Source organism: Ipomoea nil, unplaced genomic scaffold (assembly GCF_001879475.1).
Source record: "Ipomoea nil cultivar Tokyo-kokei standard unplaced genomic scaffold, Asagao_1.1 scaffold0418, whole genome shotgun sequence".
Lineage (NCBI taxonomy): Eukaryota > Viridiplantae > Streptophyta > Magnoliopsida > Solanales > Convolvulaceae > Ipomoea > Ipomoea nil.
Window position 1 is genome coordinate 1,743,869 of NW_017616846.1, and position 27,781 is coordinate 1,771,649.

The 27,781-nt window shown below is 37.2% G+C and overlaps 4 protein-coding genes and 1 pseudogene across 5 annotated transcripts; 3 read left to right on the forward strand and 2 right to left on the reverse strand.

Moving 5' to 3' along the window:
* The first annotated feature begins 499 nt into the window (after nt 1–499).
* LOC109172641 (auxin response factor 8-like) lies at nt 500–7,488 on the forward strand. Its single transcript, XM_019321841.1, has 14 exons — nt 500–1,142; nt 1,394–1,509; nt 1,624–1,722; nt 1,848–1,904; nt 2,013–2,168; nt 2,261–2,345; nt 3,070–3,160; nt 3,283–3,447; nt 3,519–3,641; nt 4,533–4,608; nt 4,982–5,129; nt 5,600–6,621; nt 6,724–6,914; nt 7,042–7,488. The coding sequence occupies exons 1-14, from the start codon at nt 1,100–1,102 to the stop codon at nt 7,217–7,219; spliced, it is 2,550 nt and encodes an 849-aa protein (XP_019177386.1). The 5' UTR covers nt 500–1,099; the 3' UTR covers nt 7,220–7,488.
* A 530-nt stretch (nt 7,489–8,018) lies between these two features.
* LOC109172643 lies at nt 8,019–11,276 on the reverse strand (annotated as a pseudogene).
* Nucleotides 11,277–17,110: 5,834 nt separating this feature from the next.
* On the forward strand, nt 17,111–18,356 carry LOC109172650. The gene is made up of 3 exons (XM_019321852.1): nt 17,111–17,536; nt 17,631–17,747; nt 18,038–18,356. Exons 1-3 carry the CDS (start codon nt 17,201–17,203, stop codon nt 18,113–18,115), a joined length of 531 nt encoding a protein of 176 aa, XP_019177397.1. The 5' UTR covers nt 17,111–17,200; the 3' UTR covers nt 18,116–18,356.
* Nucleotides 18,357–20,857: 2,501 nt separating this feature from the next.
* LOC109172647 (diacylglycerol O-acyltransferase 2) lies at nt 20,858–23,850 on the forward strand. The gene is made up of 10 exons (XM_019321849.1): nt 20,858–21,008; nt 21,079–21,325; nt 21,417–21,491; nt 21,644–21,729; nt 22,023–22,129; nt 22,219–22,374; nt 22,819–22,905; nt 23,244–23,341; nt 23,428–23,515; nt 23,608–23,850. The coding sequence occupies exons 2-10, from the start codon at nt 21,132–21,134 to the stop codon at nt 23,707–23,709; spliced, it is 993 nt and encodes a 330-aa protein (XP_019177394.1). The 5' UTR covers nt 20,858–21,008; nt 21,079–21,131; the 3' UTR covers nt 23,710–23,850.
* Nucleotides 23,851–24,274: 424 nt separating this feature from the next.
* On the reverse strand, nt 24,275–27,731 carry LOC109172642 (protein FAR1-RELATED SEQUENCE 5-like). 2 transcript variants are annotated; one of them, XM_019321844.1, is made up of 3 exons: nt 27,510–27,731; nt 25,181–27,378; nt 24,275–24,684 (listed from the first exon to the last, which is right to left on the reverse strand). In XM_019321844.1, the coding sequence occupies exons 2-3, from the start codon at nt 27,365–27,367 to the stop codon at nt 24,517–24,519; spliced, it is 2,355 nt and encodes a 784-aa protein (XP_019177389.1). In that variant the 5' UTR covers nt 27,368–27,378; nt 27,510–27,731; the 3' UTR covers nt 24,275–24,516. The 2 variants fall into 2 exon arrangements, with proteins under 2 accessions (XP_019177389.1, XP_019177388.1); XM_019321843.1 differs by having other exon boundaries at nt 25,181–27,731.
* Nucleotides 27,732–27,781: the final 50 nt, after the last annotated feature.

Sequence of the window (27,781 nt, forward strand, 5' to 3'; positions counted from 1 at the left end):
ATTTTCAGACAAATCACTCCTCATGTAAGTATCTCATTTTTTTCTCTCTCTTTATTCGCTGTCCTTCATATCATTATTGTTTTTTAAAAAACTACCTAAAAATCACTATTCGAGATGACATGATGTAGAGAGGTTAAATAAAAAAGAAGTTTTACGGAGGTAGGTAGGTAGCTATAAGTTAGATTTTGACTGCAACAGTTAACAGTGTTGAATCAATATTGCATATGGTACAACTACTTTGGCTAAAGACTAAAATATCTTGCTTTATTTACTTTCTTTCCCTTTTATAATTCTAGTTTGGTTTTCTTCTTATTATTATTATTTTTATTTCCATGTGAAATATTATATCTGAAGGTCCGTACTCTGACAACGACCACTGAAGGATGGTGGCACATGCCTCCTGTCAAATCTGACGCCATTCAACGGCTGTGATCATCCGTACGGCTTCATCGACGCCTCAGGTTCCCCTCTTCCACAACACCTCTGTACTCTCCTCCTTCTCTCTCATCGCTCATCGTATTCTCTCTCTCTACTGCTCTCTGCTCGACCTTGGTCGGGTGGGCTATAAAGAAAAGAGAGACCCCTTTCTTTCTTTCTCTCTCTCTATCTTTCTCTCTCCTCAAACGTCAGTGAGGACAGCGATTGCCCACGAAAAAGCTGTGAGTTTCAGCTGAGTTTAGCTCAGCTGAGCTAAGCGAAGCCTCCGCCATTCAACAAAAGCCAAAGGGCATCGCCAGGATTTTCTCTTTTTTAAACTCTTTTTTTAAATTTTATTTTTAATTTTTTGTTTTTCTTTGTCCATGGAGGTTTTGGAAAAGGAAAAGTGGGCTGAGCTGGGTTGATCTTCGGGTTGGGGTTTAAACGGTGCTGATTGCGAGCTGAGATTGGGGATTTCCGGCCCGGGTTTTTGGATTAATGCATGTCTGTCTAGATTCGGGTTTGAAGTGAGGATGGGGATGAAATGTGGGGCTGGGATGAGGGTGTTGAATTGGGTAGAGGGTTTAGGGTTTGACGAGTTGGACTTGCGAGTGGATAATTATAATTAAGGTTTTAAGTATAATACTTATATATATTTTATAGAGATAAAGGTGGATAAAATATGAAGCTTTCAACATCAGGGATGGGTCAGCAGGCTCATGAAGGTATCTACTATCTACTATCTACTATTACTTCTGTAGTCTTTCAGTCTTTCTGCACTTTTTTTATTTTATATTTTTAAAAAAATTTTCTTTTGAGCTTAATCTTTTTAAATTATAAATTATAGTATTTGTTTACACCATCATATTTGTGCTTTGACTTGATCAAATTGATTGTTAGTAAGAAGATATTGTTTTGAATTTTTTAAATTATATATGGTGCTGATTGGATCTTTCTTGGTCTTCAATGATGAAAGGAGAAAATAATAAGTGCTTGAATTCAGAGCTATGGCATGCTTGTGCTGGTCCTCTGGTGTGCCTTCCAATAGTGGGGAGCCGGGTGGTTTATTTCCCTCAGGGTCATAGTGAGCAGGTCCCATTTTGTCTAACCATTGCTTTCTTGTTCACAATAATGTAGGGAATAGATGATACAAGTTCTTATATTAATTTATATAACTGGATGGTCCTGTGCTGAATTGACTGGCAGGTTGCAGCCACTACTAATAAAGAAGTTGATGCTCACATACCCAATTACCCAAACCTGCCTCCACAGTTAATCTGCCAACTTCATAATGTTACAATGCATGTAGGTTTTATTATATTCCTTCAATGATGCCTCTCTTAGCTCCTTATAAATGAATGTACTTTGCTCGGTTTGCTGTTGATGTTCTATTTAGCCTAATAAAGAGTTGTTAATTTGTGGACTTTCAGGCAGATGTTGAAACAGATGAAGTGTATGCTCAAATGACATTGCAGCCCCTCACTCCAGTACTTTTCATTCATCTTAATTAAAACTCTTTCAATTCTTAGCTACCAGGAGGCTTCTTTCTCTAGAGTGGGTGGCTAAAGTTGGTGTTTTTTATTTCTGTTTTTCAGCAAGAACAAAAAGATGCATATCTTCCTGTTGAGTTGGGAATTCCAAGCAGGCAACCTACTAATTACTTTTGCAAGACACTTACTGCAAGTGATACTAGCACACATGGTGGCTTCTCAGTTCCTCGCCGTGCTGCAGAGAAAGTTTTCCCACCCCTGGTAATAACTGCTTTAGTACCCTATTCTCACAGCATTATTTTTTTTTTCCCAACAGCGCGATGGCATTTTCATTTTTGTATTGCTTCCTTCAGGATTTCACACAGACACCACCTGCACAAGAACTCATTGCAAGGGATCTGCATGATGTTGAATGGAAGTTTAGGCATATTTTCCGAGGTAACTTGTGTTGGGAGGAGGTGTACCTAGAATTTATGTCACTTATAGCATGATTTGTTCACGGAATAGGATGAATATATATATATATATATATATATATATACACACATATATATGGAAACAAGATCCTTAGTGTATATTTGGAAATTTTTTGCTACACCATATATGAGGAAAATAAGATGCAGCCCTAGTTACTATCCTTGCAGCTTAGGAATTCTCAAGATGGTAGTCCAGTTTACTTGTTATGGATTGCCTAGTCTACTATAATTGATTAATTGGAATCTTTGCAACTTCCTTTAAAAAAATATCAGTAATATTCAGAAATCATTTATTTTAATTTTAATTTTTTTATAAGTAAAAATTCAGATTTCACTATGTGCTATTTCTCCCTGGTTCTTCATTTACTTCATAGTGATTGTTTGGTGGTGGCTATTAGCCACCTGTTGGACTGTTGTCTTATTGTTTCTAAAAAATTGTCTTTCTAATATAATTAAATATGATAGGAAAGAGTATTCCTTTTCCTTTACCATCTAGTGCTGTGTCATTTGCAGTTTTGGGTATTACACTTATCTTATAATGTCCATTATGTCAAGCAAATAAAGGAATCACTCCTGCATGTATTTGAAAGAATACATTAATATAAGAAAACTGACAAATTTACTTGTACTTTCTAAACTTTCTTTCTCTCACGCCATGGTCTACTCTTGTTTGTGTAATTATGCAGGGCAGCCAAAGCGGCATCTTCTGACTACTGGCTGGAGTGTGTTTGTAAGTGCCAAAAGGCTTGTTGCTGGAGATTCTGTTCTTTTCATCTGGTATTCATTTCTATTGTCATTGTTTGATTTTAATGTTTTACAATTTTGCATATACTGTGTCTGAACTTTGGGTCTGTTCTGTTTTCTATTGGATACATGGTCTTTCATTGATTTTGTGACAGGAATGAGAAAAATCAGCTGCTTTTGGGGATTCGCCGTGCCATTAGACCACAAACTGTAATGCCATCATCGGTGCTGTCAAGTGACAGTATGCACATTGGACTGCTTGCTGCAGCCGCCCACGCTGCTGCTACTAATAGCTGTTTTACTGTCTTCTATAACCCACGGTAGTGAAATTTACTTTATGTTATTTCTATGCATTTATTTGTTGTTTGTATTCACACAATGATCATGTCAGGGCTAGCCCATCTGAGTTTGTCATACCACTTTCGAAATACATTAAAGCCATATGCCACACTCATGTTTCTGTTGGAATGCGCTTCCGGATGCTATTCGAAACAGAAGAATCAAGCGTTCGTAGGTACTTTACTTGTTTGGTACTTGTTGTTTTCTATCTAAAATATTGGTTGTTTTCTTTCCTCTCTTGATTGTTCACTATTACTATCTGCAATTAAGTATGGGCAGAATTGGTTTATGCTTATTGAGTTCTTATTAGTTGTGCTGTAGGCATTGCTTGATAGTTGGCAATCGTTATATCGTGGACTAGGATCAACAGTGCACTGTGGACCCTGGTCCAATACACAGAATTCATGTTCATAATACACATACACATAAACACAATATAATGAACATGAATTCTGTGCATTATGAACATGAATTCTGTGCATTATATAGCTGAGGACACATAAACACTTAAACATAATACACAAAATTCATGTTCATAATGCACATAATTCATGTTCCTTATATCGTGTTTACGTGTATGTGTATTATGAACATAAATTCTGTGCATTATGAACATGAATTTTGTACCTTATGAAGTCAAATTTTGTGTATTGGACCAGGGTCCACGATATAAATTGCTGATAGTTGGTGGCCTCTGGCCAGTTAGCGGATTTGCATCTTACTACAAAAGCAATAAAAACCATGCATATTATTGGAAATTTGGAATAGATTTAATTTCTTTCAGATGATACATTCCAAAGATTTGGGGGTTGGAATTTTCTGCAGTCTTAAGCCATACATATAAGCTTCTCTGCTTGCATTTTGAGTCCCATATCATGGTTGATGTGCTAGTTGCTTTTGATTGCAAAAACTATAGAATAAAAATACTATTTATATGTTTGGCTACTGTTATAATTGAAGCCATTTCTTTTCAGATTCATATTTCAAGGCTATCATTTAAAAATGCTTCTACAGTGAATATTTTCCAAAAAACTCCATCTTACATGTAGATGCTTACATTGCTCAGATACATGGGTACTATTACTGGCATTGGGGACTTGGATCCAGCTCGCTGGCCAAATTCTCACTGGCGGTCTGTCAAGGTAAAGAAGTTTAATTTGACGTCATTTTCTTTTTATTTGACTATTTAGCTTTCTTTTCGTATTTATGTTTTATGCATAGCAATTTAAGGGTTACACTACTTACTTCAATGTTACATAAAACTATTTTCCAGGACAAGTTTTATTTGCTGTTCATTTTCCCTTTCCCCACGCTCTCCACCCAACTTCAGGAAATTGTGTTAAATTTCTGAACTTCACATGATAAAGAAAGACTTGAAATTTTTACTTTCTTTTTGACTGAATGCTACCATTCCTTATTTTAATCTTTCTCACGCTTCAGAAACTTTATTGATTTCTTATGATCCAAAATCATAAATGTATATGGCCTGATTATACCTGACTTTTGCATTCTTAGGTTGGTTGGGATGAGTCGACTGCAGGTGAAAGGCAACCAAGAGTATCATTATGGGAAATCGAGCCGTTGACTACTTTTCCCATGTACCCGTCCTTATTTTCCCTTAGGCAAAAACGGCCTTGGTATCCAGGAGCCTCATCTTTTCAAGGTACATTATGTTACTAAAGGTTCGCGCACCCCTTTTACCTTCTTGACAAGATGAATCAGCGAATCCTAATTTCTCTTCTTACAGCACAGTGATAAATACACATTATAAAATATTAGATAGTGGAGAAGCTAAATTTAGATCGTCTAAATTTTGCCAACCCTCCAATAAAAGGAGGACTATTTTCTTTTTTCTTTTTTTGGTCAGACCACGAGGTGTCCTGAGCAGGCCCTAACTGTAGGAGGCACCTTTAAGCTCATACCATACTCAGACTAATCCCCGTTTTCACCGGGCCGGCCCAATTAAGGGGCAAAGTGTTGGCCAGATTGATTTTTCCATACGAGAGGGGGTTCGAAAGAGGACTATTTTCTAATTATATGTATATCTGTTAACCGATGAAATCATTGGTCAAACTTTTTGTTTCAAAGTTTTTCTTTAGATATGGTTATCGTTTCAGTATGATGTTATTGCAGACAGCAATAATGAAATGATTAATGGAATGGCATGGCTGAGAGGGGGAGGTGGTGAGCCAGGACCCCGTTCCTTGAACCTTAATTCTTTTGGTATGTTTCCCTGGATGGCACAGAGAGTTGATCCATCGATGCTCCAAAGTGATCTTAATCAGCAGTATCAAGCTATGCTGGCTGCGGGTCTGCAAAATCTCGGAGGTGAAGATTTGTTGAAACAACAACTTATGCAATTTCAGCAGCCGGTCCAATATCTTCAGCCTTCGGGTAGCCATAATCCATTGCTACAGCAGCAGCAGCAGCAGCAGCAAGTAATCCAACAAACTATGTCTTCACATATGCTACCTGCACAGATGCGAATTTTATCGGATGGCCTACAAAGGCAACCACCACAGCAAACCAACAATCAGACCGAGCAACAGGCCCAGCAGCATAATTACCAGGAAGCTTTCCCCATCACAAATGACCACCTTCAACACAGACCACTTTCAAATATTCCTTCCCCGTCATTTGCTAAACCAGATCTTGCAGAGACAAACTCGAAATTTGTCTCACCGGTTTCCCCTTCCAATATGCAAAGTATGATGGGTTCCCTATGCCCTGAAGGGAGTGGTAATCTTATGAATTTCAATAGGACGACTAGTCAGTCTATGCTCAATGAACAGCCACCTCAAAGATCCTGGATGCTTTCTCCGAAAGCTCATGGACAAATGAGTGCTTGTTCCAACTCAACGTCGTCACCAACTTATCCTGGGAAAGATGTGTCTATTCAGCAGGAAAGTAGTGGTTTTGATACCCGAAATCAAGTTATTTTCGGTGCTAATGTAGACTCTCTTGGGCTCCTCCTTCCCACCACTTTGTCAAGTGCTACTAGTGCTTCAGTTGATGCAGATGCAGACATGTCCTCGGTGCAATTAGGGGCTTCTGGGTTTCAGAATTCTCTGTATGATTACATGCAAGACTCTTCCGAGTTGATGCATAGTGCAGGACCAGTTGACCCACTTACCCCAACTAGTGCATTTGTCAAGGTGTCAAGTCTTTACCCTTGAATTCAAAAATCTTTATTACAACGGACTACATTTTTCTCATCATTTTAGTTTGGGGTTGAGTATTGCTGTTTGTTTATTCAGGTTTACAAATCGGGATCTGTTGGGAGGTCACTGGACATCACCCGGTTCAACAGCTATCATGAGCTTCGTCAAGAACTGGGTCAGATGTATGGGATCGAAGGGTTGCTTGAAGACCCTCAAAGATCAGGCTGGCAGCTTGTATTCGTCGACAGGGAGAATGATATTCTTCTTCTTGGAGACGACCCATGGGAGTAAGTAGTTTCTGGACACTTATTTATACAGCTTTATGAGATATCTTCCTTGTTTTCACCTTTTGGTAAATGCCGTTTTAGAACTTGTACTACTACCCATGTCGAGTTCTGACTGAAATATTTTCAGGGCTTTTGTGAATAATGTGTGGTACATCAAAATCCTTTCACCCGAGGATGTGCAAACACTGGGGAAGCAAGAAGCTGAGTCCCTTAGCCGGAATGTGGTGGAAAGGATGAACACTAGCGGTGCTGATGGTCGGGACTTTCTCTCTGGACTTCCATCTCTAGGATCGCTCGAGTACTGAGATTCACCTTTACCTTTGGTATCTTCCAAAGATCTGCCTCATATCATATCCCCACCAGACTTCATTAGCTTTGGTCTGTCTGTCACAGTCTCCCATTTGTATCCTGTAGTTTTCTTTTGCAATGGTGTTGTAGGAGTTAAGTCTCCTTTTACTGAAGAGGTTAAGTCTCCACGATCAGACATCTTTTAGATTGCGAATCTGAACCTCCTGAAATTTCTTGCTGTTTCTTCAAAACCTTAAATATAAATTGCTTATCTTGCATTGTCTCTTTTTCTTTTAGCTTTCAAGAACATATTCATGTTTCTCCTTGCATTAGGGTTTGTTTTGGCACAAGTAATAAATGTCTACATTTCAATTCCCAGTTATTACCCTTCTTATATTGTCTTCAATATCCAATAACCACAATTAATTTTGGTCGTCACGTCACGGGAAAAAGTGACCGGTGTCGCCTCTTTCTCAAAAAGGAAAAAAGGCGATTGGTATTACCTTCTTCTTGAGGAAGGAGTTGTTGGAACCCTAATTACTGGGATATTACTGGTGGATAACTCGGTTATTGGATCTAAATGCACAAAAATGACAAGTTAATACATTTAATTATAATTTTTTAAAATTTAACGACTTAATTGATTTACCGTATAAAATTCAAAAATATCTTTCACCCAATTATAAATGATGCCAAGCATAACATATTTTTAGGGTATGCCTAAAAGTGTATCTTTGGCAAAAGCCCAAGGCAACTTTATAGAATTAGAGATGAGATTCTACTTTTAAGGAATGAGAGTGACTGCAACTACTACTATTGGATCTGTCAAGCCATTTGGAATTCAATTTAAAGTAATCTGATCTGAGCAATAACTATTGAGTGTACACTGCAGAGCTATCCAGAGAACCTGTAAAGGTTGAGGTTTCAGTTATACTAGAATCTAAGCTGGTTGGAGCCATGGAAGGCCACACAAATGAAGGCTTGAAGGGTGGAACATGTGGCACAGGTAAAAATCCTAGTATCATTTGAACTATGGCCGATGTTTGTGGCCTCTGGTTGGCAATAGGATGTGAGCAAACCAGCCCAAGGAGCAGCAGCCTCTCAGCTTCCTCTGACAGAATACTCGTCTCCCAGTGTCCCATCAACTGCATCTACAATCCGTCCATCACGGTGTAAGTGCCAAACCCAATCTACCAAGTATTGAAAACCGCCAATCGAGGCTCCAGCCCGCTTGCCACACACTACTTCCAGCACGACCGCCCCAAACGCGTAGACATCAGATTGTTGAGTGGCCTTTCCGGTGTGGAAACACTCGGGCGCAATGTAGCCTATTGTGCCCGTCACTCCCGCGGTCTCAGAGTAGGAGGATCTCTCGTTCTCTAGCGCCCGTGCCAGGCCAAAGTCGCCGAGGCGGGCGTTGAAGCTGGAGTCGAGCATGATGTTGCTTGGCTTGAGGTCGCGGTGCACCACTTTCTGCTCGTACTCGTTGTGCAGATAGTGCAAGGCCGAGGCGACCCCGGATACAATCTTGTATCTGAGGTTCCAGCTGAGAGGATCTCTCCCTGACTTTGAGAACAGATGCTTATCCAAACTCCCATTAGGCAAGTACTCATACACCAGAAGCAACTTCCCATGCTTATTGTGGCACCATCCTGTCACAAACATACATACATTATATACTCACATGTTTACTTTATTATTGCTTCACAATCCTCCTTGTACACACACACCAAACTATGCAAGCATGGCTAGAAAAGCACACATTTCTTTCACTACAATTGGATTGGATTCTCTCTATTGAATTCTTCTGCTAGTTTTCAGGATTGTTCATTTTGAGATTAACAAGAACAAAAAAGCAACAACAATGACAGAAAGTAAAGAAAACAAGATTTATGTAGTCTGACAAGATTGTGACCCTAAATATGTACTTGTACAAAAATACCCTTGTACTATACTACAGATGCCGATCGGCTCTGCTCTGTTCCGTACATATGAGACATACTCAACAATTCACTATATATATATATATATATATATATATATATATATGTGTGTGTGTGTGTGTGTGTGTGTGTGTGAGAACCAACCTTAACTTGCGAATTGTAAATTTGTGAAGGATTGCACTATAATTACTACATGATTGCATTGCTACGGACTTTCGGGTGCAGTGCAATCATGTTGTAAGTGCGATGCAATCCTACACAAGTTTGAAGTTCACAGGTTAAGATTAGTTCTCATCTGATTATATATATATATATATATATATATATATATATATATATATATATATAGTCACGTGAGAACCAAACCTTAACCTGCGAATTACGAATTTGTGAAGGATTGCATTACTATAGACCTTGGGGTGCAATCGTATCCGGGTGCAGTGCAATCATAGAGTAAGTGCGGTGCAATCTTCACAAGTTTACAGTTTGCAGGTTAAGGTTGTTGTAATTTGATTATGGATACATATATATACACACAACAATGATCACTTTGCACTAGCAAGAAACAGAATCATCAAAACAGGTGTAATTCAAGCTATAATAACAAGGGGATTTGATGATTGTTAAATGAAGATGATGATGAGGAGAGGGAATTTAACATGAGTGAAAGAAAATGTACCAAGAAGCTTGACAAGATGCTTATGGCGGAGGCGATTAATGATGGTAAGCTCAGCCAAGAAATCATCCTCTTGTTTGATGCTATCTCTTGAGAAAAACTTCACTGCAACCTCCAAACTCTCTCCAGCCAAAACCCCTTTATAAACCACCCCAAATCCCCCTTCTCCAAGCTTGTTCTTCTCATCAAAATTATTAGTAGCCTTCTTCAAATCCTTGAACTCAAACCCTCTTGCTGTTCCAGGCAAGGACTGGAGTGCACCCAATATTGCTGATTTAGATCTCAGCCTCCTTTTCTTCCACAAAACCCAGCCTCTCCCTATTAGAATCAGCACAACGACGGCGGCCACCACGGCGGCCGCCGTCGCCGCCGCAATCTTCCACAAAGAGCCCTTCCTGTCCGGGAAATAATCAATTGTGAAGTTCCATCTCAGCACACAGTTTAGCTGGTACTTGGTCCCAGTAGAAGCGGAGAACCCGAAATAGGATTCTTGATTCAGATGCTCCCGGAGGTTTATTTCCGATCTTAGTACCGGCGACGGTGGCCGCGGCGGCGTTGGGTCGTGTCTAGCCTGCTGGGCAAAGTAGACTTCTATAACCTTAGCCACCCCATCATAACACACCCAGATATTATAGTACCTCGCTATTTTACTGATGGGGGCGAGAACTATCCCATGATTCTCCAAAGATTCAACCTTTTCAGATCTAACCCCGTTTATATCAAGCCCTACATGATTCCCGTCCGGGTCGTAATCTTGCTTGAAAGTATCAAATTCAACGGCGACGATACGGTTACCGGATTTCCCATCAGTGGTGGCGTTTGTGAGGCCTAAGTACTCCCCGTAGCTGTTCACCGGCGGCGGGTCCTTGCTCGGAGAAATCAAGAACGTGACCCCCTCGGCGGCGAAGCCATTCTTGGGGAAAATGTTCATGAGAAAAGAAGAGTTGAAAGATGCAACTCTGGTTTTTACGTCGCTGCCATCCCAGAGTCTGAAGGACTGGCTGAGGAAGATTCTACCGGACTGGTTCAGCATATATGATTCCTCTTGGGTAGTGTCCGGGGTGATCTGCAGGGCGTGATTGCTGATTGTTGCGTTTTTGACATCCAAAATGTTGTAGAAACTTTGATTGAAGTCTCGATACTCGACCTGGAAAGTTTCGAGCTTTGCAGCTTGAGATAGGGACTCGAACTGGAAGCAGCAAAGAAAGACGACGGCGGCCACGGCGCCGGAAACCTTTGCTCTCGAATATCCCATTTTAATGGGTTTGTGAGAATTGAGAAAGGAGGATCCCGGAGAAGAATGGGAATTAAGGACTGAGCTACTGAAGAAGAGTGGATAAATATCCTCAATTACTTTATCAGATGTTTTTTGACTGGTAAATCAGTCCGGTCAACCCAGTCAACTTCATCACATTTGGTAGATTTATAAAGTTATAAATTTATACTCTTAATAGACGGTTAATTTATCTCATTTAAATGCATATCGCCATATCAGGTGACTATCAATTTTTTTGGTCACTCGCCCACACAAATTTAATTTAATGGTTAAATAGGCCGTATTTAGAAAAAAAAAAATGATCCTAATATAATATTCGAATCTCAACGACCATAATATAGAGATTATATCTAAAGTAAACAAATCTCTTATATATACCGACATTTGACATGTGTTCTCCTGAGCTGAGATATGAGGACCCTTGAAGTTTTGGAGAATAATTTTTCTGATCACTCAAAAAAATATATACTCCGTATATCTTTTATACGGAGTACTTAATATAATTATATATACTCTAGATAATATAAAGTATAAATCTTTCTTTTCATTCTTTTTTTTTTTCTTGGAAAGTAGAGTATAATTTTTATATTAAAAGATTTCAAATTTTAATTTTACTAATATGATTTTTAGTATGATTGCTACTTTAAAATTTTTAATGTATATTATTCAATTTAATTTTCACAACTAAAACGTATATATTTAAAGTACATTAAGATAATATAAAATAAATGAAAAGAAATATTTAGTATTTAAAAAGTAAACATGACATACATAAAAAACGAGTAAAGGGAACATATATGGTTCACGAATTCAATTATTATCAATACTTTTTTTTTTTTTGTTGAGTTCGTTGTATAAGATCTTTCTAATACAGTTTACTTTTTATGTGTGATTTATAAATTATTACACATAGTAATTTACTAAATACATACTTTAAAGTAGTGACTATGAGTTTCATTCATCACAGTGAAATGCTATTTGCATCCTAAAAAATGCAAAAAAGTTTAATGGAGTACGAAGTGTATCTGTAGGGTTCATATATTTATATACTTGTGAATATTAAGTCCATTTGAATTGATTGTATAGTTTTAGTTTATAATTATTATCATTTTAGTTAAACAAGTATTCTAAAATAACACTCATTTTTATATTTAGTTGCTAAAAAAACAAAAAAAAAAAAAAAAGAAGAAGAAGAAAAACCATGTTAATTAATAAAGTATTGAACGATCTGGATGGGTAGCATTCCTAAGAGTAATATAGACGTGGATAACATCATTAACATGGAACAAACGTGAGGTTAATAGCCAGCTTGCATGTCTTTTTGTCATGTGGTCCTGTTCTCGTGTTGCTTACGTTTTTTTAATGACAAGCAAAATTTGAAGTCATTTAAAAAGACAAAATGTACATTAAATAAATTCAATTATTGTATACTAATTTATAAATTATATAGAAAAAGTAATTCGTATGAAGAAAAAATTATATGAACTCTGTAAAAGTTAATTCTATTGTCATATAATTATATTTATTTATAATTTACTTATTATTTTATCCATATTCCATCAATTTTAAGCCACCTTCAAAATATAATATTGTATAATAATAACAACAATATTTTTTAAGAAAACAATCATTTTCACTTATTATTTTTTCCATGTTCTAGTCCTTTGTGTAAAAGGCAACAATTTTTGGTCACCTTACCTTGAAGAAGGCGATCAATCTGTTTGCCTTCTCCTGAAAAAGGCAACCAATTTTGTTCACCTTTTCATAGAGAAGGTGAACAGTTTTCGTTGCCATCTTTAGGAGAAGGCCGATAAATTCTAGTCGCCTGCTCTAAGAGAATGCAACTTATACTAGTCGAAAGGGGGTTCGTCGTTAGGAAAAAGAAAATGCCGGTCAATGACATGAAATGTTATCGGTAACCTATTGGTTACTGAAAAATTAAGCTTATTTAATAGATTTCAATAAATTTAAAAAATAATTACACTTTTTAAAAGTTTAATCTAATTATTTTATCGTGTAAAGTTCAATAATCTATTTCACATTATTTTTTCAATTTTTACCCCTAAATATTTGGCAATTATTTTTCTTGCAACATGTACAAAAATCGTAACCAACATAGATATTTAAAAAATAATGACATGACACAAGTCATTCTTTCATATGTATGAGAATACTCCAAAAATATTCGCTCCCAAAATGGGTGCAGATTTTATATATATTTAATTCTACGTAGGCTTTTGTCAGTTGCAAACTTGCATGTAATTAATGGTCCTCACCTTGCCACTTGACAAGCTGGGACCTATTTATCATTATTCTTTTAATCACAAGTAAAATCAAAGATAACAAGAAAGTAAAATAGTTTAAATTGCCTATAATTTATTAGTTCATATGAATAAAGTTGATATGTTTCTTTTTAAATAAGAAAATTTATTAATCATAAAAATAAAGCTCGATAGAATGGTAAATCATTTTTTACCGTCAAACATAGAAACAACTTTAATATATTAAAAAAAAACAACTCTAATATATTATTCTCACTGGAATTTAAATTTAAAACTTTATATATGATTACCAAATTAAATTATAAATTTGATTAGAGTTGCTCATAATTATTATTTTGTAGCATTCTTAGAGTAATAGGGGTGGATAACTGGGGGGGACTTGGTTTTCGAAATCTTAGAGACTTCAACATTGCCATGTTATGCAAGCAAGCTTGGAGGCTAATCAAGTATCCTAATTCTCTAGTGGCAAAGATTTACAGTGCTAGATACTACCCCACTTCAACTTTTCTTGACGCAAAAAAATGTTCTAACCAATCCTATATTTGGAGTAGTTTATTAGAAACTCAGGAGGTCCTCAGAAAACACAGCAGGTGGAGAGTGGGTAAAGGAGATCAGATCAAGATTTGGGGTGACAATTGGCTGCCTGATACCGATAATCCACAGATTGTTTCTTTCCCGTACCCTTTTCTGGACAATGCAACTGTGGACGTCCTAAAAACCTCTGATAGTTGCTACTGGGACATGGAAACTATTAGAGAGATCTTTGATACAAGAGATGCAGATCTTATTCAAAAAATTCCGCTGGGAAAACACCAGACAGAGGACAAGCTAATCTGGAATCCGAATGATGATGGGGTTTTTACTGTGAGAAGCTGCTACAAAGTTTTGAATGGTGAATTAAGGGCAGAAGATAGAATGAAGTGGACTCTTATTTGGACTCTCAAAATTCCACCCAAAATTAAAATCTTCATTTGGCAGTTATGCACTAACTGTCTACCAACCAAGGATCTTCTAATATCCAAGAGAGTTAATTGTGGAGAGTGCTGCCTTTTATGTGACCAAGAGACGGAATCTGCATGGCATTTGTTTGTGGATTGTATTCATGCTCGACAATGCTGGAGTATTCTTGGGTGCCAACCGAACTCTGCTCATTTCTCATCTGTCCAGGAATGGTTCATCTTTCTATCATCATCTTTGCCTAGGGATCAATTATGCACAGTGATCGTGTGTTGCTGGGAAATTTGGAGGCAAAGAAACGACAAGATCTGGAACAACAAGAGGATTCAAAGTGCAGAGACCATTGTCTTTAAAGCTTCGAAGTATCTGCAGGATTGGAGAGAAGCAGCCTTACCATCCTTACCAGTTAATGAGGAGTCGACTACTGTGCAACCTAAATGGTCAAAACCACAGGAAGGTTTTCACAAACTAAATGTCGATGCAGCGATAGACTCAATCAACGGCAAGATGGGCTTTGGGTGCGTCATCAGAGACGAACACGGCACTTTTGTAGCAGCTAGAGGAATTCAATGGGATGGTGTTTTCTCACCCAGGGAAGCTGAAGCTACTGCGATCAGGGAAGCACTGAGCTGGATTAAAGAACTAAACTTGAATAAAGTCAGCGTTGAGACGGATTCTCTTCAAGTGGTCAACAGTCTCAAATCGAGTATAGGAGAATCCTCTTTCCATGTAATCCTTAGTGATATTAAAAACGTATTGTGCGACTTTTCGCATGTGTTTTTATCCTTTGTAAAGCGATCAACGAACGGTGTAGCTCATGCTATAGCTAGATATGCCGTTTCTAGTTCTGGTTGCTCCGAGTGGCTTTCTATTCCGCCACCTTTCCTTTGTAATGCTTTGTCTACGGACTTGATGAATTAATGTTATGACTTTCTTTCAAAAAAAAAAAAAAACAGGGAACAAATGTGGGGTTGATGCACGTCCCCACATAATAGCCAGCTTGCATGTCTTTTTTGTCCGGTATCCAGTTCTCGTAATCTCGTGTTGGTTACGTTTTGTTTTGTTTTGTTTTTTGTTTTGTTTTGTTTTGTTTTTTTTTTGTTTTTTTTTTGTTTTTTTTTTTGTAATGACAAGCAAAACTCAAAATCAATTTTCGTGCATTGAAGCCCACCAACTAATTATAGACCTATCGTAGCCGATCACTATTGTTATGTGCAAAATTTTGACAAACTCCAGTAATCTAAAATCAACGATCGTAGTTCCCGCAACCATTTATGGTCGTATTCTTCAGGATCTGGTTGCCTTCTCTGGATAAGGTCAACAGTTTTGATCGCCTTCTCCCAAAAAAAGCGACCAGTCTATATGCCTTCTTCGAGTGTTTGGTCGCCTTCTCCTGGAGAAGGCAATCGATTCTGTTCGCCTTCTTCAGGAAAAGACGAATAGTTCTGGTCATGTTGGTCAATAGCAATCAACGGTAGTCAACAACATACTTTTACCGGAGATTATCAGTAAATTATATTTATTAGACGGGGCTTAATAATTTTGAGGGTTTAATTTCACTTTTTAAAAGTTGAGGGGCCTAATTATTCTATTGTGTAAAGTTTAAGAGATTATTTGACAATTTTTTCAAAACTTACCACTAAAAGTTCGATTATCATTTTTCTTGCAATATGTACAAAAATCACAACCCACATAGATATTTTTAAAATAAGTAATGTCATAATCATTCTTTCATGAAAAATGTTATGTATACTCTTATTTTCTACTCCTACACATAAAACCTTGATGTAAACTACTTGTATTGAGACTCACATAAAAAAAAAAACTAGCTTATCAGAGTCTGTTATACTAAAAAATAAAATTGATGGAGTAAGATTTAAAAGTTTCTTCTCCCATATGAGCATAATCCGAAGATATTCACACCCAGGGGTGCAGATTTTATATACATTTAATTCTACTTAGGCTTTTGTCAGTTGAAACTTGCAAGTCTACTTGCAAAAGTCCATTTCTTTTTTGTCATGCATAATGGTCCTCACCTTGCTACTTGACAAGCTGAGACCTAATTATTTTATTTTTTAAGTCATGAGAAAAATCAAATGACCACATAATTTTTTAAAGAGAAAGTCTTAATTCAATATTATCCGACTTTTTAAAAAAAAATTAATTAAATATTGTCTGAATTTTAAAAATTATAAAAGTCTTTAAAAATTTATAAAAGTATGATTGATCTTTTTAATGTGATAATGAAAAATAAAACAAGTAAATAATTACGGAGTAATAATTTTAAATACAAAGGTCCTGTTTGGTAAAATGGTTGTTAGCTGTTAGCTGATTGTGTTAATTAGAGAGTATAAAATAGTTGATAACATTAGCTGATTGTGGAAAAGTATTTGGTAAATTAGCTATTAGTTGATAGCTGTTTGATATAATTTCTTTTCTCAAAAAGCTAATTGAAAAAGTTGCTTGGTGTAGCTTTTTGAATTTTAGCCTTTTGGAATTGTAAAAAACTAATTAATCAAACATTTATATTGATATTTTAACTAAATTAAACAATTAATAGTGGTCAAATAAGCCAAAATTGACCTATAGGACAATTTTTTACCAAACAAGGCCAGAACCTTTTTTAATATAATTTTTAAAATCCTACTAAATCTGTTATAGTGCGTTCATAATTACTTTCTCAATCTAGTGAAATATAAAGAGTCAATACGGCCACACCAGAATGATTTAGACAAATACCCCAATTACGTGGGTGTTTAATGAGTAATGACAGTCTATGTAGTCGATTTATCTCCACTAGATTTTGCGAGTGAGCCAACATCAGCCATTGGTTCCTTTAGGGCCAAAACTCAAAAGCAATAGCCATGGCGACGCTAGCCACACTATCTCTCTGCTGCCCGACCTCACATTCACCACTCCATTGTTCTTCAACCAAACCCAATTCTCTCCATTTCACCACACCCAAGAAGAGAAGCTCTTCCCACAGTCAAAGGAGGTTTAGAGTTTTGGCCGTCACAGAGGGCTCTGCTAAGAACACAAGCAAAGAAGGAGAAGAAGACCCTTCAGTTCCCTCTTGGGCCAAACCCGGGTCAGAAGAGCCGCCCCCGTGGGCCAGAAATGAGTCCCAGAAAGATTCTTCCAGCTTTGAGGTTCCCTTCTATGTGTATCTTCTGGCCTCAGCTATCACTGCCATTGCTGCTGTAAGCCTTCTTCTTGAATCAATTCTCTGTGTATTTGATGAATTTCGCAAAAAGATTGCGCCTTGATGGATTCTTGAATTGGTTTTTTGTGCAGATCGGTTCGATTTTTGAGTATGTGAATCAAAAACCCGTTTTTGGAGTTGTGAGCCCCGATAGTGCATTTTATGCTCCTCTACTTGGGTTCTTTGTTTTCACAGGCATTCCCACTTCTGTAAGTCTTTCATTTTCTCTAGTTATCCTTGTGACCTTGCTAATGGGTTTCTGCAAAATTTTTGTGTTCCTAGTTTTGCCTTTTAGTTTAGTTGGTTCTGTTAATCTTTCAAATGATCAAATTTTAAAAAGTTGGAATGTATGAATGGTATGATAAATGTCTGGAAAGTTGTATCCCTTTTCCCATGTCAATCCATGAAAAAACAAATGTGACAATCTAGCTTAGGTTTTATTGAAGCTACATGAGCACAAATGCATAGATAATTTGGTTGAAAAGAATGTTAAATCCAGGGATTTCTTTGGTTCAAATCGGTTCAAGCCGCTAACAAGGAGGCAGATGAGCAAGACAAGAGGGATGGGTATCTTTAGATTCTTTGTTACTCACTTGTACAATGTACTTGGTTCGAGTTGTATCTACTTGTAAAGATTTTTGCACAGCGGCTCTGGGATTATTTCGTTGTGCAAGCTAGCTATGCTAATATATCATCATTGTCATCACAATCTGAAACCTCATAATGTAACTCATACATGAATACTGTTTTGCCTCCTTTCTTGTTCTTTTTTCATGTTACTAATAACAAAGGTGAAAACTCAACCCTCTCTTTAGCTTCTCTGGGCATTTGTTGCTGGTGTGCATAATAGCATCTTGTTCCATACTTCGATCTCTACAAGTGTATGATGCCTCTTCGTTCTAATCTTCTAACGTTTTACTTGCCAATGCTTATATGTAGCTGTTCTTTCTTGATGGTGAATTCCCTGGCATTTATATCTAACCATTGATCTTTACCCAGTTTGGTACGTTGCCTTGTTTATAATATATTCTTCCAAAAGGTTGAACCCCAACCTTAAGGGCCTCCCACACCCGGCCCGACAGAGCATCTGGGAGGATGTAAATTATGATAACTCAACTGAACATGAACCACAGAGGCTAGACATTTGCTTACTGCGCACCAGGAGCCCCCTCACTTTGAGAGGTTGCTCCCACACTGCCACTGGTGAAACTTGATCCCTGGTCATTCTTTCAAACTTTCACCTCTATGACCAGTTGAGTTGCCCATGCGGGCACCTTGTTTATAATATATTGAAAGAACAATAGCAGGATGTTGGGTCTGGGCAGCTTGGTCTGTGTTTCTTGGACACCTTCTAGACCGTTGATCTTGAGAGCTTATTCTATTGGCGTGGTTGGGCCATGTTACCTGTAGTTTTGTTGTTCTTTTCCCAAATGTCTAAACATTATATTAAAGAAGAATAGACAGTTTTGAATAATAATGGTGGGTAAGTGAGTTTATAGGATGAGTGAAACTGGGGACTAAAGATCTGCTGAGTGGATTTGATTTAAGGTGGTTGATATGCATGGAGCTTCAAGTGGACAGATTCCTCAGTTTCTTACAAGGTTGTTTTCTGGTAAGAATAAATGGACAGGGCATTTGAGTTGCAGATAATGGTACATTATATTGGAGTGTATTCTTACTTGCAAGCAACCTCAAGATTTGCTAACTGTTCAATGCCGTGTTTGACGCCTTTGGGTTGCAATCACACGTGGTGCAGAACCAAAAAAAGAACAAAGAATCTTTGGATCCTTTCATGGGATTGGATATCTTCCATGAGAAATTTAGTAAATCTTAGAAAATGTGATATTTTTCATTATGCAGAAATGAAATAATGGAAATGAAAAAGAGAAGTCATAGCCACATGCCCACATCACTCTTTTTCGCTGGCAAACTTCTAAAAGAAGAGAGAGTCCAGCCCCTAGACGCAAGCACGGGACTGCATTATTGACCACAATAAACAAGACAAACCATTATTTTTGGTAAATGGCGGATCTGCCAATTTTTTGGCGGATCCTTCATTTTTTACGTGGTCAAAACGTCAAAAGATATGTTTGGTAAAGTAGCGGTTTGCTCCAAACCGCTGCATTGTCTGTTCTTAAGGCTGTGACAAAAAAATATATTTACTAGCCAAGTCGATCAAATTTTTGACATGGTAATCACAAATTTAAAAATTAGACTTCAAATGAGAGCAAGAATAATGTAGGAAAAAAGTGGGAGTTTAATGGTTTGTAGGAATAAAATTATTGGGAATTTCAATTATAATGTTTGGTATACATGAGAATTGAGAGAGAATAAATAGTATAAAGTCCAAAATGCCTATTGTTATTGCAATTATAAAATTGACACCACTCATAATGCAAATTATAGTTGTACATAAAATTATAAACAATGCAAATTTTCATTCACTATTGCATAGATTCAAACACAAGTAAAATTAAAATTAACAAACACACAACTGACGTCATTCACTATTGCATAGATTCATTCGCTATTATAAACAAACACACCACCCACACTATATACACATCAAATTTAAATACTTGAGAGTTCTGAGAAAACATACTTGATTAAGGTTGACCTAGAATGGTTATTCCTCAGGAACAACGTCCTCTCTGTTGATCGAAGAATAATACATGGCTATCATCTAGAAGTGAAGGTCAAACATCAATTTTGAGTAAAAAAATTAGGAAATTTTGTCTCATGATTATCTTTTTTTTTTTTTTTTCTTCCTAAAATTCATTGAATTAAAACTTCAGGAAGCCATGAGATTCTAATTCCATGAAATTGAGGGAATTGCAATTCCTTTCAGCCAAACTAAAAAATTTAGTGATATTTGAAATTATATGGGAATTAAGTAAGAATAAAATTTAAATTTCCTCCATTACTTATCAATTAGACCAATGTATACGTAAATGCGGATTTCTCTAGCCAAGAAAATGAGTTACAAAATCATTTTCAAGATTCTCAATTAAAAAACTAAAATGTTATTTATTATATATATATTTTTTCTTTTGAATACCTTATTATATTTATTTATGATGCTTAACAGTTAACAATAAATGAGTTTTCCAGAATCTTTAGTTAAAGATTATGGTAATTATGACTATAATAATTATTTCGTGGCACGAACGAATTGAAAGGGATTGGATCCAGAGAAATAACAGAAAAGTTAGTTGAACAGTGAAAACAGCTTTTTCGGATCTGACCCTGAATAAAACGGAGCATACACTTTCCATCCGGGTCAGTTTAGATTAAAAAAATAAAAAAATCCTTGCTGAGTTGCTTTGCTTGTTAATTGTTATAGAATCGGTGGCCCGGCCCGGCCCGGAGCCTCCGCTCTCAGAGTTGGACTGCTGGAGGTTGGAGGTTGACAGGCTGTTAGGGAGACGCCGATACGATGTGTTCAAAGCGTAGTTACTAGAAGAAGCAGAGTTCTAGATTTCACTTTCTCACCTATATTTATATACATACAGATATATATATATTTGTATGCATATACAGGTGAACGCATAGAGGACGTGAGAGATTGTTGATTTGTTTGGATTTGTCTTGCAATGGAGGAAAAGAGCGGGATTGATCACCAGGAGTCGCCGCCGCCGCCGCCAACTCCGGCGGAATTTAAGGGGACGGGGGACGGCTCCTTGTTTCACACCATACTGGCGATGTCGCTGTGGCTTGGCTCTATCCACTTCAATATCATCATCGTGTTGCTTTCCTTCTTCTTCCTCCCCTTCTCTAAAGCCATTGCGTATTGCTCTTTACTTCCTCCCTAGCTTTATACATAGGTGCCGCCTTCATTTTGTATGAGAGTTTAATTTTTTTTGTTTGATTTGATCCAGGGTATTAGGAGTGTTGTTGATATTTGCGGTGATTCCGATTGACGAGAAAAATAAATCGGGCCGAAGATTAGCTAGGTTTGATTTCTATTATGTTGCAATTTTATCTATTCAATTGTCTGATTCCGATTGACGAGAAAAATAAATGGGGCTGAATTTTATTTTATTTTTTTTTTTGCAAATATTTCGATTTCACTGTGCTGTGCTATTGAAAATTTGGCCAATTTCAGGTACATATGTAAGCATGCTTGTGGCTACTTTCCAGTGCACCTGCATGTGGAGGATATTAAAGCATTCGATCCCAATCAAGCATACAGTAAGTTCTCTGTTCTCCAACAAAAAAGGGAAAGCAAAGGAGTTTATTTTTAATTCTTTACTATTCTGGCGATCAAGCAATCACTATCTTCTTCTTGAAATTTGTTATGCTTGTTATATTCTCCCTTTCGTGATTTGTTTTTTTTGGTAACATTTTATGTGATTGTTCTGGGAAATTGTAATTGACGTTAAGAACGCAGAATGTTTTCCTTCTGCTGTGGTAAGAACAGAAAAAGTTTTCCATCTTTTTGGTTCCTGAACCATCGACTTACTATGTTATTGTTCTTCTCGCAGTTTTTGGCTATGAACCACATTCGGTTTGGCCAATTGGAGTTATTTCACTCGCTGACCTTACAGGCTTCATGCCTTTGCCAAGAATCAAAGTACTTGCTAGTACTGCTGTAAGACTTGCTGCCTCCTGCTTAGCAAGAAGTCTTGATGTTGGTCGTTTTCTTGTTGAGTTCTATTTGACTGTTCAAACTCTTTACAGGTATTTTTTACACCATTTTTGAGGCATATATGGACTTGGTTGGGACTATCGCCTGCAACAAGGAAAAATTTCCAGTCCCTTCTGTCGTCTGGCTATAGCTGCATCATAGTGCCTGGTGGAGTTCAAGAAGCATTTTATATGGATCATAGTTCTGAGGTTTAATATCAAACATCTAGCTATCTTAGTATATACTTGATAAAAAAGTGATAAAATCACCAGTGACATAGCCTGTTGTCCTGTCCTATTAGTAGTAGATTTAGATATTAAAAGGTGACAAGACTTTATGCCAACATGCATCTTTTGTGAAATGGTGCTCCACAATCTTGTATTGTTCTATGTACATTAAGCACATGGTTGAGGGGGTCTAACCTTTTTATTAACAAGTCCCATTTCAGCATTTGTTATAAAAGTAAAAGGGAACTTGCAAGTTCTAGTTTATTTTGACACTCTTTTAACAACCATGTTCTCAAGAAAGTTAAACTTACTCTATTCTAGATGCTGAAAGATGTATTGATATTCTAATTTTACTATTCTCTTTCCTTGTAATGTTGATTTCTGCTTGGAATTAACTCTTATGGGGACCTGTTATCTATTATGTAGATTGCTTTCCTTAAAGCAAGAAAAGGATTTGTACGAATCGCTATAGAAACGGGCAAGCCTTTGGTTCCTGTATTTTGCTTTGGCCAGGTGATTTTTGGCTTTTTTCATTGTTGCCTTGCATTTCTTGTAACTACTTCCTGTCCACAAATTTGGGAGTTTCTGAGGATTAGTACAGTTTACATTCCTACTGCAATAAGTACGCTGATGTATTGTGTAAGCATAAATTCATTTACTACGAGTCTATTATATGAAATTTCCAGGTACATAATAACCTGTCCAATAGGTCATTGGATATGTTTGCTTGCTTCATAGTAAATTTTATCTGTTCACTGCTCTGCCAATCATTCTGTGTCACACACTTGATATTGATGCTTCTGTGAAAAAGCAAGGCTACTTACCCTACCATTTTTGTGTGAAATTTGCAGTCAGGTGTCTACAAGTGGTGGAAGCCGAACAACAAACTGTTTTTGGAATTTTCCAGAGCTATAAAGTTCACCCCGCTTATTTTCTGGGGAATCCTGGGGTAAGCCATTCACCTTACAAACCATTTCTATTCAAGTTTCTAAATTCTAATCAGTCTCATAGTGTACCCTGGACCTTCTCTTGCAGATCTCCTATACCCTTTAGACAACCCTTGCATGTTGTGGTTGGGAAACCCATTGAAGTCAAGAGAAATCCACAACCCACAATGGAAGAGGTATCTTTCCATACATCTATTTCACTATTCTTAATCTACTATGCACATTCTTTTCTGTCCTAATTGACTATCCTCTTGAATTTATTGAAAAGGTTGTGGCAGTGCATGATCGATTCGTTGAAGCACTGCAAGATCTCTTTGAAAAGCATAAAAAGAAGTCTGGGCATGGTGATCGTGAGCTAAGAATTCTTTAATGTATTAAGCTGCAATTTGTTTTAATGTTGTACTAAATTACAAAGCATAAATAAATAAAAAGAAATTGAGGGTATAGTGAAGGCATTCAAATTGAATGAATCAATCTAAACCAAAGTTGAAAATGAAATATTGAAATCAAATCAAGTAAACAGTTTGCTGAGACCCTAATCAAGAATACAGTTTTGTTGTCCATTAGCCATTGATTCAGTAGGCCCTATATAATCCTAGTCGGTTCAGGGAAATCTTATCCTTTACAGTACTTAATTTCTCCATCACCTTTTTAAGGGATCTTAAATCTTAAATTAAATTATAAATTATATTGCTTTTTAGGAAATTAGAAATATGTAGTATAGTTTCAAAATTTTAATGTGATTTGGGTTTATTGATTTCTTAACATGGATATTCATTACTGTGGTTGACTCAAATTGAAATATAAATATTTAATTGTAAAATCAAAATAAAATATTTAATTTGTTCGATTTAGGGTTAAATCCACTACAAACAGAGAAGATGAAAATATAATAATTTGTAACAAAATTACCTAATTCACAAAGTCAACAAATATTGTCAAATTATTATTTTATTAATGAAAGGTGCACACTCTAATATTATATATTAAGATACATAACCCCATTTTCATTTGTACCCATATGTCTAATTGGAATATTACTGAGCTCAGTTTTGCTTCATGTCTAGTTGAAAAAACAAAAAAATACTTACAAAGAATGCTATCAATTACTTAAGCAGCTAAAAAGTAGTATAAAACCAAACACCATTTTGTAACAACTTACAAAGTCATTCCTATCTTAGTCTTTCAACCCAAACTTGATATTTTGAACTTTAACCACTAATTGTAGCTTCTGCTGCTCAATATCTTTCAAGATTGACAGTAAGCTGGCCCGATATGCTTCACATTTTTGTTCTGCATGCTCAAGCTGCCACGATAGGCTCTGTATCTTTCTGTCCTGTTCATCCTACAAAGGAATTGGATATGTTAGTCAAAAAGTAATGAGACATTAAACATTCTCGTGATGAAATTGATCATATACCATTGTAGAATGAAACAAAAACAGATGGCCTAAATTCATAACATTGATACTATACCAGAAATCTTATAATTTAACATAGCTAAACAAACAGGACTTTTCATGATCCAATAATCTCTGAATTCGATACAATGCTCTGGACAAAGCTCAAAGTACTACAGTAGGTTGCAAGCTACAATCAAACATTAAAAGCGTATCTAATGAGTAATGATGCCTGCAACTTTGGAGGCAAATACCTGATCTTTCCAGCTTATAAGTAAGAAAGAATGGTAAAAACTCTAAACAAAGACTATATTCTTAGTGAAATTGCCAGGCTCTTAAATTATACACAAGTCTACACAGTTAGAAGCCTAGAAAAGGAGCTCACTCCTAATGCTTGTGAAGTTAAATTTAAAAAAAAAAAGAAGGTAAAATCTCAACTTACTAGGGGTAATGGTTTCCCGGGATCCAATTGATGATCCTGACTTCTGGTATTTGCATGGCTTAAAAGAATGGTGCATTCTTGTATGTCCCCAGGTCCATTGACAATAGACAGTTTGTCACTGTTCCTTTTAGCAATGGCAACTTTGTTTGCAGCCTCTCGTAAAGCATCCAATGCCACATTGCAAATTTCCTCATCTCCGGCACTTTCATCTACATATCTTAGGGCTTCATTCTGAAGATTGTTATACCTTTGAGTAAGAGATTCTCGACAGCTATTTAATAAATTGTTGGTTCCTTCATCCAACACGACACTACTTTTTGCATTCTTAGTCCACCTTTTCAGGATATATTGAGAAGGTAGAGTAAGAAGATTTGTGATTCTAAAGACTGTCAATATATGCCTACAGAGAAGACCACAGAATTCAAACATCTGGCAGCTACACGATGCTTTCATATCCCCGACATTATACCTCACCAAGTATGATTTATGACTTTCCCCAAATTTGGAAACCTGATACGTAGTTATTAGCTCCTGATCCTCAACTTTCGTGGCAAAAAATCCTAGTGTTTCAACCAACTCTCCTTGAAACTTTGCAAACAGTTTTCTAGTATAAACCTCACTAGCCTGTTTCTCCATGGGTGATGGAGTCTTAAGAACAGGGGCAGTGTTTATGGAGTCATAATCTGCTTTGACTTCCTTCTCATACCGACTCTCCAGAGCTTTTTCATATTGTTTGACAAATTGCTGAAGAGTTGTTGATGCATTGATGTATCCATCGAAATATGAATTCAAGCTATCACTATGTTGAGTCATAGACATTTCAGCAAAAAACGTGTTCCTCAAGTAGACTGGCACCCATTGCCCACGGTCAGCAAATATTGTTTTAAGCCATTCATTTTCCCGGAGATCATATCGATCAATTAGGGATAACCAACAAGATTCAAACTCTTCAATGGACTCAGTCACGCTCACACATTTGTAAAACTCTGCTTCAAAGTTTGGATGCTTGGAGAGCACATCCGAAAGCTTTTCTTGACATTCTTTAAAGATATGCCACATGCAGAACCTATGACGTGTCTCGGGGAAAACCTGTGTAACAGCCAACCTGATCAGTCTATCATGATCAGTTGTAATTGAAACAGGTGGTTTCCCTTTCCCAGACATTGCTGTGAGCCAAGTCTTAAACAACCAAACGAATGATGCCTCGGACTCATTTGGTAGGAAGGCACAACCGAATAACACTGGCTGTCTGTGATGATTCACCCCTGTGAACATGGCAAAAGGTAAGCGATACCGATTTGACCTGTAAGTAGTGTCAAATGTTACAGTATCACCAAAATAAGTATAGCTGTTCCTGGCATTAAGATCAGCCCAGAAAACATTACTCATGCACTGATCCTCATCTCCCTGAACAGCATAGAAAAATGCTGGATTTTCAGCATGCTTTTGTTTCAAATAATCCAGGAGGATCTTGGGATCACCCCCAAGTGTCCTCTGCTTACTACTCTTCATGTAATTCCTGCAATCGCGTTCTGTAAACCCGATGTTGTTAATCCCGCCATACTCTTTGATCAATGCAGACATGATCCCGCTGGCGCCAATACCAGCTCCCTGTAAGGTATCAATCAAAGCTTTAGCCGCCCCGGAAACATGTCGATGAGAGCGCAGACAATGCACCTTGTCAGGCGGGACGAGCTCGTGGTTATGCTCTCTGATAAACCCAGCAACTACCCATTTCCCTGACTCCTCCTGAATCTTAACCAACAGCATTGCCTTGCAACCAACCCTAGTCTCCACCCTGGGCCGCTTAACTCGTCCTCCGCCATCGTCATGGCAGCTCGTCGGCTTCGCCTTGTCAACTCGGAAGCCCTGTTTAGCACAAACGAACGATCTCTGGATAATCGCTCCATCTCGCCTAGACCTCCTTGACATGCTCACACGCGTACTAAACCCTACCCTTCGCGCATAGCCATTGTAGAAGGCTTTCGCAGCTTCCTCCGACTCAAATTCCATCCCCTCGTAAGGTTCAAGGTTCATATCGCCTCCTGCACCGCGACTACCGCCGCCGCGATTATCGTCGTCATCATCATCATCCATCGGGTGTTCAATGTCAATGGCGCCATCCACAATCCCAATCATATCAAATTCGATCACATCATTCCCCATACTCATTGGTTCGAACTCCATTTTTCTTCAAGCTGAATATATAATCATACACGCATGCATCAAAACGATAATCATACACGCGATCGTGTGTGTGTGTGTATATATAGATGTAAAATTAATATGAAATTGACGAGTATATAAGACTGCGGGCTTATGAACTGACCGCTGATTATGTTTTACGTGATTCAAAACATATCAAAGTTGTAGTAATTTTAATCCGTGAAAGACGTGGATTTATGAGCTGGTGATTTCTGGCGATGCTGAAATTTGTTTTTGAGTCGGTGGAAATTTAGGGTTGGGGGTTTTAGGTTTGCAGTGAAGATTAAGTTAAGTTGACGATTTGCAGTGCGGAATTTCGAGCAGATGGGGATGAATCGGATTCACGGAAATCATCATGCCTTACCATAATTTTAATTTTAATTTTTTTTAAGGAAA

What these genes read in the sequence shown, in the direction of transcription:
- LOC109172650 (XM_019321852.1), top strand. Translation starts at nt 17,201, where the DNA reads ATGGCGACGCTAGCCACACTATCTCTCTGCTGCCCGACCTCACATTCA. An exon ending in CTATCACTGCCATTGCTGCT is followed by an intron (nt 17,537 to 17,630) that starts GTAAGCCTTCTT and finishes TTTTTTGTGCAG; the next exon opens with ATCGGTTCGATTTTTGAGTA. An exon ending in TCACAGGCATTCCCACTTCT is followed by an intron (nt 17,748 to 18,037) that starts GTAAGTCTTTCA and finishes TGTTAAATCCAG; the next exon opens with GGATTTCTTTGGTTCAAATC.
- LOC109172647 (XM_019321849.1), top strand. Translation starts at nt 21,132, where the DNA reads ATGGAGGAAAAGAGCGGGATTGATCACCAGGAGTCGCCGCCGCCGCCG. An exon ending in CCCTTCTCTAAAGCCATTGC is followed by an intron (nt 21,326 to 21,416) that starts GTATTGCTCTTT and finishes GATTTGATCCAG; the next exon opens with GGTATTAGGAGTGTTGTTGA. An exon ending in CGATCCCAATCAAGCATACA is followed by an intron (nt 21,730 to 22,022) that starts GTAAGTTCTCTG and finishes TTCTTCTCGCAG; the next exon opens with TTTTTGGCTATGAACCACAT.
- LOC109172642 (XM_019321844.1), bottom strand. Translation starts at nt 27,367, where the DNA reads ATGGAGTTCGAACCAATGAGTATGGGGAATGATGTGATCGAATTTGAT. An exon ending in CCGGGAAACCATTACCCCTA is followed by an intron (nt 24,685 to 25,180) that starts GTAAGTTGAGAT and finishes ATTCCTTTGTAG; the next exon opens with GATGAACAGGACAGAAAGAT.
- LOC109172641 (XM_019321841.1), top strand. Translation starts at nt 1,100, where the DNA reads ATGAAGCTTTCAACATCAGGGATGGGTCAGCAGGCTCATGAAG. An exon ending in CTCAGGGTCATAGTGAGCAG is followed by an intron (nt 1,510 to 1,623) that starts GTCCCATTTTGT and finishes ATTGACTGGCAG; the next exon opens with GTTGCAGCCACTACTAATAA. An exon ending in TTCATAATGTTACAATGCAT is followed by an intron (nt 1,723 to 1,847) that starts GTAGGTTTTATT and finishes GTGGACTTTCAG; the next exon opens with GCAGATGTTGAAACAGATGA.